This window comes from Aulonocara sp. 'chitande type north' Nkhata Bay, linkage group LG17 (assembly GCF_057382095.1).
Source record: "Aulonocara sp. 'chitande type north' Nkhata Bay isolate Kocher_YH1m ecotype deep benthic linkage group LG17, A_spYH_male_GT1.1, whole genome shotgun sequence".
In the NCBI taxonomy this organism is placed as follows: domain Eukaryota; kingdom Metazoa; phylum Chordata; class Actinopteri; order Cichliformes; family Cichlidae; genus Aulonocara; species Aulonocara sp. 'chitande type north' Nkhata Bay.
Window position 1 is genome coordinate 10,693,835 of NC_141360.1, and position 9,196 is coordinate 10,703,030.

At 42.8% G+C, this 9,196-nt stretch overlaps 1 protein-coding gene across 6 annotated transcripts in view; it reads right to left on the reverse strand.

Moving 5' to 3' along the window:
- The window catches only part of LOC147309664 (uncharacterized), a 91,679-nt gene extending 85,396 nt beyond the window's left edge, over positions 1 to 6,283 (reverse strand). For 4 of the 6 annotated variants that reach the window (XM_086270476.1, XM_086270473.1, XM_086270474.1 and 1 more), the window contains exon 1: positions 5,822 to 6,283. In XM_086270476.1, the coding sequence (XP_086126602.1) occupies positions 5,822 to 5,829 (8 nt within the window). In that variant the 5' untranslated portion in view covers positions 5,830 to 6,283. The remainder of the gene's footprint in view (positions 1 to 5,821) is intronic. The other 2 variants (XM_086270478.1, XM_086270477.1) reach the window with 1 other exon arrangement.
- Positions 6,284 to 9,196: the final 2,913 nt, after the last annotated feature.

Sequence of the window (9,196 nt, forward strand, 5' to 3'; positions counted from 1 at the left end):
CCTAGCTACTGTGGCTGCCGTGGGCCAAACATTTTTAGTCAGCCAAGAGAGAGAAAACATTAGATTTAGACTGCCAGCTAGCATGTTTCTACTACTGATTGTGTAAGAAACGCACTATATATCCTGTCTTCCTTCTCTCACCCAGCAGATGGCCGCCCCTCCCTGAGCATGGTTCTGACGGAGGTTTCTTCCTGTTAAAAGGAAGTTTTTCCTTCCCACTGTCGCCAAAGTGCTTGCTCATAGGTGGTCATATGATTGTTGGGTTTTCCCAATGTATTATTATGTATTATTGTAGGGTCTATCTTACAATATAAAGTGCCTTGGGGCAGCTGTTGTTGTGATTTGGTGCTGTATAAATAAAACTGAATTGTATTGAATTGAAATACATTTGAACATATTTGAATCACATCAACACTTAACAATAATAAACTATAAATAAATGTGGAATAAAAAAACGTGTCAACAGAATACTCTGTGGCATTTTATGTTTTTACCCCCAAATCACATCAAAATATCTGGCCACTGCTCCATCTGTGGTGAGTCTACTCAGATTGCAAATTGACTCTGGACTGGACCCACCCTCGGGTCTTTTTCTGTCTGGGTAGACTGTCAGTTCACTGTTTACCTCTGCTGTCGACATGGTGAATGCTGAGGAGCATGCGTGTCTATTTACTCTGGAGGAAAAAACGTTGCAAAAGGAATCCAATACAAGTCAGTGAGTCACTGAAGTTCACTTTTGTCTGACGACAGTGATGCTGAAGTGAACTGTTAGGATAAACTTTTCCTTTGATAAAGGTCGCTGTTAGACTCTGTTAGCTGCTGTTAGCTAATGTAGTGAAACCTTCTTTGAAGTGACACTTAGTGAATAAACTCATTTATTCAAATTGTTTATCATAGGGAAAATGTGATTTGTCAGACACTGAAGCCTAATGATAGCTTTCAAAAAGCTAACTTAGCTGCTTACCCAGTTCATTGTCCGGAGACAGGAAGGTCACACGTCATCTGCTGACAGAGAATAACTGTCGCAATATCAGGAATAAATGAGCATGAAAGAAGGGCGACATTTTATTAAGATGTCGGTGGCGTTGCGTCTTTCCTTCGTGTTGTCACTTCTTTGTTGAAGGACACCTCTTATTAGATGACAAAACTTAGATATTATTCTTCATATTTCGAGTCTGAAGGTGCAGACGCAGATTAAAATGTCCCTCCACGGCACATTAATGCCTATGAATTCTCTTCTCCTCCACCTATGTAGCCGGTGTCTTGCTACATATCTAAAACTAGTAAAAAGGGAGATGTCCTTTCCAGTAACGGTATTCAAATATGGCGGAGCAATAAAGCAGCTTCCACAGACCCGTGCTTATTCTTATGCATTTCTAACAGATTAATTACAATTACATGTGACTGCATCAGTTGTTGAATGACACACACAATTACACACAATGTATGGTTATGAGTACAACATTCTTTCTTTCTATTAAATAAACGTTTTAAAAAAACCTGACCATACCAAAATGTTGATGGAGTTTCACATAAGTTAAATACCAGAAAAACTGCAGCAGCCCAACTCTGAATATAGAACCCAAACGAAACCCTAACTTCATCATGAAAGCCAAACTGCAAGGAAAAATATATGATTCACTTACTTACTGCTTGTCATCCTAGCCCTTGCATCCAGATTACAACCTTGATCATCAAAATGTGTCTTTAGTGCGACTTAGCTTAAAGTTTTGAGCACAAACAAGTGTCAACAAGCGTGCATTTATTCCTCAGCTCCTCAGAAATGTTGCTGTGAAGTCTCCTTGTTGCTAAACCAACACAGCAGTGCCGATTAAAGTGGATTTCAAGCTCGTTGCATTTGATCAAAGTCCAGCTGATATCAGAATCACGGAGCAGCTAAGCTCTTAGAGCCAAATCCATAATAACACTCCTACACCACCCACAACAAAGAGACAGCCAACGCAAGTAAATAAATGCAGGCAGAAAATATCATTTGAGGACCCCTCCCATCTCAGTGAAATAATACTGCCGAATACAAACCTCCATAATTGGTTGAAGAATTGGGTTGATAAAAGATGGAACCTGGACACTAAATCCATTCAGCTCATCTGTTTACTGCCGAAGCCTTTTAAACAAAACTGTTGTTCTGGTTTGATAGTGTGTCACAAAGATAAGTGTCTCAAAGAGTTGTGCGTTTGTATTTATTTTGTATTTATTGTTCATTGATCTCTTAACAGCAAGAAAAAAAAAGAAAAAAAAAGTGAAAAGCTTTAGGTTTCTGACTGAAAAAACCCCATCACCAACGTCATACCAAGATATGTTTGATTATGTTAGCATTTTACTGCAGTTGGTCTGTCAGTTAAGCTCCATCTTCAAAAGCTGTTTTTGGAACAAATTAAAAAAAGAAAAACATCGAGCAGCGCTTTCAGCTCTCTTACTGTGCTGCACTGTCAATATTTTCCTCCTCAGCATTAACCCTAAAAACACACAGACACTAATGCGTAATGTCTTAATGTACAATAAAAGAGGAGCGACCTCTAAAAGAAGCGAACGCACGCACTTCTATCCCATACACGTGCGTGCGCCTCTCCTCTGCTTCAGGGAGCGGAAAAAAAGTTTTTCTCTGTCAGCCTCTTAAGTGGCTGGCCTTCAGCTATATTACCCTCGTTTCCTCCTCCCTCCCTCCTATCCCTCCATCTCATCTTAATGTGTTTGATAAAACATCAGGCGCAGAGGGAAGGGCACACAGCAGATGATGTGCTTTTTTGGCCGAAAACAGGCATCAACTAAAGGACGGGAATAAAGGGCTGAGTCCGCTCTGTCTGTCTGCCCGAGTCTGTCCATCCACTCGCTGCATTAAGAAGCTGCCCGGCTTCTTTTCAAAGCCAGCCACTCTCGTTGGGCCGCTGCATCTCAGGCCTTTTGTGCCCCCCTCAATCTCTCCATCCAACCGCCACAACCACCCCCACCCCTCCTCAGCCCATTGCTGAGTGTCTGTAATGGCCCAGACGTGGAGTGGGGTAGGTGGGGGGGCGGGAGAGAAACTAAGGAAGTGAGAGAAATGGAGGAAGAAAAAGAGACCGAGCAGGAGCAACTGGAGGGTGAAGGAGAGAAGGTACAAAAGGAGGAGAGAGGGAAGTGATGGGAAAAGTGGTGGCAGAGCAGAAAGAGGGGACACAGGAGCGAGATGGACAGAAGGGGGTGGTGGGTTGGGGGGAAAGGAGGCCGAGTCTTTAGGAGGAAGCCAGGCGGCACTAAGCATCTCTGTTGCTGAGCAGTCAGGCCTGCCTGCCCCCCTGGCAATGAAAACCTTTCCATCCCCACCTCCTTCCCCCGCACCACATCCCTCTCTGACCGCAGCCTCCTCCTCTCCTCCTTTGCCCACTTCCTCTTCTCATTCCACCTCACACACTCCCACTTTCATTCAGATTTGCTACTCTTATAAGGACTTTCCAGCTCCATGCTTTACCCCTATGAACCCGAGGCCATCTCTCATTCGGTTCAGACACTTACAACATGGTCACTACATGTCTCTGTGAGGTCAGAGTACCGTACAAGCTCTAGGCTATTTTAATGACAAAGTATGTGAAAATAAAAATACTTTTCATATCCAAAATAGCATGTGAAGAACTGTAGAAGATTGTGTTTTTCTGTAGTGTGCACCCAGAGGGCAGACGGTTTAAAAGGCCCCATTTGAACTCCACCATAATGCAGTTGAAAAATTAAAACAATTATCAATGAAGATAAACTCATAAAAAGAGCAGCAGTCTCTGCACTGCACATTTCTTTGGAGCAATTTCTTTGTATGAAGAAAATCTGAAGAGGGTATTAAAGGCAATCTAAAAGGTGGAAAAGAGATTTTCAAAGATGGAAAAGTTTCAAAATCTTCCTGAAAAGTACACCGAGTCAAGTCGCAACACCTTCTTTCACAACCCAATGGGTCATGCTAATGTATCTTTTAACGTCCTGTGACAAAACACTCTGTGGCGCTTTAGAGGCACACATTGTGAAGGTGGATCAGTTCATTGAGTACAAATGGAGCTCAAATTAAAAGTTGCTTAATTTCGCAGCAGGCAGAGACACAAAGAAGGTGACTAATAACTTGCAGCAGCATCTTTTAAAAGGGTCTCGGGAATGAAAGCGGTCTTAATTTTGAGGAATACTGTCATTGGTGTGAGCCCAACAATCATCTTGCACCGATTTGTTTACAACAATTACAAGAAAAGGTAGGAATATTAACTTGCCCACACATGTCTCCGACTCAAATGAAAAGAATCGCTATTTGGCCTGTCGTCAACTTCAGTGATCCTGCTCGGTCTTCAGGACACACACACACACACACACACAGACAGACACACACACAGTCAGTGGCCTCAGGACTAATTGCTAGATTGGAGCAGATTTTCTAGTTCAGTTCAGGGCTGTAATTGTGAGGAGAGCTGGGAGGAATGACATGGCTTCAAGCTGAGAGGACAAATCACCAGAGGCCAGCGATTAGACTGCACCAATGTTCACATATCTGTGTGTCTGTGTGTGTGTGTGTGTGTGTGAGAGAGAGAGAGAGAGAGAGAGAGAGAGAGAGAGAGAGAGAGAGACTATGTATGTATTGGGGGTGAGGGGTTAAGCCAACCATCTCTCACTTCCAAGTTTCTGTGGCAGTGACCCCAAAGAGGCACACGTGCACACACACAGACACACAGGCACACCAAGTTGACCCCTGCAGACTCCACGGTGCTACACACCAGGCTGTTGAGAATAATTTGAGAGCCTACTTGCGATTTACTACAAAAGAGAAAACTACAGCTCTGCTGGATGCATTTATCTCTCTGAAAGGAAATGACAGAAAAATGAGAAAAATTGAACTTTTTTTACAACTTCTCATATCTTCTTCATGCTTGTGTGCATTGTGTAATACATCTTAACGTGCACAGAAATGCAGGCTTCAAGTTAGAGGATAAAGACAAGAGCAAGAGAGACTTTTCACCTTTGAGCTTTGACCTTTTGTCAAATGTGAGCAGGAAAAGTGCATATGGTCGCTGCAGCCTAAAATCCACAATTTAAGTAGGTTTTGAGATTGCGGTGAGTTACCGTAAAAATTACAGCTTTATGGTAACAGCATAACAAATGTTAGCATACAAGAATAATCATAATCTTAAACTAACTGCAAAAACACTAACAGAGCAGAAAAGAACTGGGACACAATCTTCTACAGTGCCCTTTAGCAAGGTATCTGCTCTTGAGACATGTATGGAAGTCCTGGTCAGCTGCTTGAGAGAATGCCTGCAGGACTTCTGTACAGCTGCTGTGTTCAGCTGATAATTCACTATAATGTTACTCTACCACAACTCTGAAATGAACACACACAGCTCCAAACAGAGCCAAAAAACAGAAAAAAATAACCATTTCCTGCAACCCACGTCTAGCTGTCTTCCTCTCCCCGCAGGGGGACCCTCAGACACAGCAGGACAGGAAGGATGCATGCCGAGAGAGATGGCAACACACACAGAGACACACACAGCAGCGCCAGCGTTTTGCTACCAGATAAACCTGCATGAAAACACTAGCACAGCCAGGAAGGCCTGCTTTAGAGACACTTATTCCTCACTCCCTCTACATCTGCACCCGCACCTGGGCTCTCTCATGGCATAGCCAGCTTTTAATAAGAGTGAGAGAGAAAGAGGAAGAAGACAAAAAAACGAAGGAGAAAGGATATGAAGATATTCGCACAGCCAATCGTACAACTCCGCATCGCTCAGCCAGCCGGTAACAGGGAATCAGGGAGTCAGTAAATCATCCAGCCCGATCTTTTCAGTCAGCTTACCTTGCCATGATGTCATGCTTGTCATTATGACAAGGGCCACAGTCCTTTCATCTGATTGGATGTAATCCAAACCAGCATTACATCCATGGCAGGGAAAGGAAAGGAGACTCCACACTCACAAAACTCTAATACTGATTTTCTGGCTCTCCTTTTTTTTTCTTTTGGTCTTGTTGCAAGCGTCTTGTTTCTCTTTTTTCGCTCCATCCTCCAGCCTAGCCTCCTAACAGGCTTCACACTTCTGCAGATTAAATGTCCTCCTACACTATGACCTGCACTATTTCTGTGACAAGTCATTTATTTCTTCACTAACACTCCATCTTCCCTACCTGGTCACCTAATTCTACTAGCATTCAGTGCGGCCTGTTATCAGTCACCACTGCCTTACCTTTTCTCACCTTAGCTGGGGCTGGGCTGCATCCCCTGCCCTCCCACCTTCTCACTTTCTCCCCCGCCTCCCTCCACCCAGCATCCCCTGGCTTGCCGTCCCCTTATCCCCCCCAGCCTTGGAGCTCGTAGCCCGGCCTCAGCTCTCCCTCTCCCTGCCTCGCCTCCAGCCTGCCTTCCCCTCCACTCTGCCTCCCTGAGCCCCAGCCTTCTGCTCAGTGTTCAAGGGGAGAGCCAGCTAGGAATGCTGTGGCTCTAGACGTTTTGTCCAAGCCCTAGGTCTCTTTCACTGAGGCAAGATTAGTTCATACAAAAACTCAACAATACACCACTGAAAGCCATTGTTGATATTCAACATTTTTCACATAGCGGAGCAGAATAGACAATGCGGCAGCCGGGAAAGCCCGAAGCGGACTAGCAGGGCTGATGGCTGATGGTATCTCAGCTGAGCGAGGCCTTAATCCCTTTTATACACACACACACACTCACGCAAGTGTACACACTCTCAACAGACTGGAGACAGCAAAATCAATACTGCTCGCTCTGTCTCTGTCTGAGTGTGGATCAGTGGGTGGATGAGTGTGATAGGAAGAAAAAAGAGTATACTGTTTGTGTGAGCGTGTGTGTGTCTGTGTGTGTGGGTGGTGTCGGACTGTCTTGAGCATTCTTAGATCTTTGTATAAGATATAAGATTTCTCAAGGTTTTCTTGCACAGGAACTAACTGAAGCAATGTGATGACAACTGTACTACAAACTAATTTAAAACAGTAAAGATTGTTGTTTTTTAATGAAACTGACACAAAACATTTAGAGATCTGTTAAGCAGCCACCTAATTTAAACCCGAGAAAGATTTCTACCTAAAATACAGTCAATACAGTCAACTCTCAGTGGAATTGTATGGTCACAACACAATCCTGCTGTTTAAGTGCCTCACAAAGGACCAAAATGGGTTAATTTCATCAATAAAATAAAACAATACAGCACACCTCATGTTAAAAAACAGTATCTATCCACTCTGCAAATTCTGCAAACTTGGCCGAACTTTAAGCATTATAGTAACAAACACCATTTTCATATGAATTAAAGTGAAATCTAACTTTAATGTAGATATGGCTTTATTCAAGAAATCACTTCTGACTTAAAAACAAGGCCACTATGTTTTTTTACATCTCTCTATCATTTGCTACTTTTATATCTTATTTAACACAAAATTGTATTGATATCATGATTTATGGTTCACATGAAAATGAAAAGTAGGATAAAGCAGGATATGCTGTATGACTGGCCACTGGACTTTGGACTTCGCTTACTAATGGGTCATGATCACTGCACTCAAATAAATTACTTTTAATCCTCAATAAAAATGAAGCGATAATTTGGAGAAAAATGCAAATGAAGTATATAAAATGATAATAATTCCTCATTAAAAAATCAGGTAAATGTCATTTAAGTAGAATCCTTTGAATTTAACATTTCACATGTACTTACGTAATAAGATTACATGGAAAAATTTGCCTGTAATGAAATGACAGCAATGACTCTGGGCATAAAATTTGCTTTAAGTACATGTCCATTTTTTACATACAGTCTATGGCCTCACAGTTGATGAATAAAAGGCTATTTCAGTGGTTTAAACCTGTAAACATCAAAGAACCCAGACTTTTATTCTAGTGCAACTTACCATCCCAAATAATCAATAGTTTTAAAGAAACCAGGTGGTGCTCCCAGCAACAAGTGACCTGAATCTGATGAGAGAGCAGCCCTTTAATAGACATAACACCCTTTTAAAAATCCACATGTGGGAGACACACTTGAGCTAGAATCTCTGGGTCTTCAGTCCAACTAATCACAACATAACTGGGTTATGAATATCTTCCAACGGTGAGAGCCGGGCCAGCTTTAAATTTTTTTTACCTTGACACAGTGGAACGCTGCAGAGAATTTTAACTGCATTCCTTAAAGATGAACAGCAAGGAGGTACTGAAGTGTGAGAATGAAAGAGGACATTTTTTTAAAAATAAAGCACTGCCCAATTTTCAGCCACAAGGACAGCTGCTGGATTCCAACTCTGAGCATGGAATCAGTCTGAACAAGCATTTATGATTACAGCTGGTTAATGTAATGAATGCCATGTCATGTAAAACTCATAAATCAAGTCACGCCGGCGGAAACATTTCATAAAACATGATTAAAAGTGTCATGTAACACTGGGAGCAACGGTGTCAGAGTGAGACATGTTAATTGTGCACTAATGATATGTAATGAATGTCATCAGCCCCGAGGCTCCGGCTAACGAGCTAAATGAACTGGCACTAATGGGCCCGTTAGCTTATCTTAGCGCTAACATCAGCTAGCATAATAAAGGGTTTGTCTTCTGCTGACAGCGGCTGACGACTGTGAGTGGCACTGCAAGTTTCTGGAGGTGTCACATTAGAATTAGACGCTTTTTAGAAAAAGCCTTCAGATGTCAACAACAACAGGAAAACAAAGACTCGGAGGACTTTTTGTCATGCAGACGACTAAATGCAAAGACCTGAAAACAGATTCTCAAATGTATTTTTTAAATGTTTATTTTTCTCATGGCGCTGTCACAGGTCTTCCTTCTGCTTTCCACCTGGACTCCAAATCCAGATCCAGATCCAGCTGCCGGGCTTTCCCTGGACCCCCAAGTCCGCTAGGTAGCAGAGGAGAAGAAGGAGAAGAAGAGGAGGACGAGGAGGGAGGGGACAGGGGCCCTCTCTCTCTCTCTCACTCTCGCTTTCTTTCTCTCTCTTTTCTTCCAGTTGACCAATTGACAGGTGATTGATGGCTATCTCTTCAGCCTGACAATGAGTAGCATTAGCATAACTAAAGCAATGTACAGTAGAGTGGGGCAAACAGTAAATTACATGTTACCCCCCACTCAGCTCTCACTCCCTTCTCTGTACCTCTCCCTCACTCTCACTCTCTCCCTCTCCCACTCCACTCACTCATTCAGCCCAACACTACGG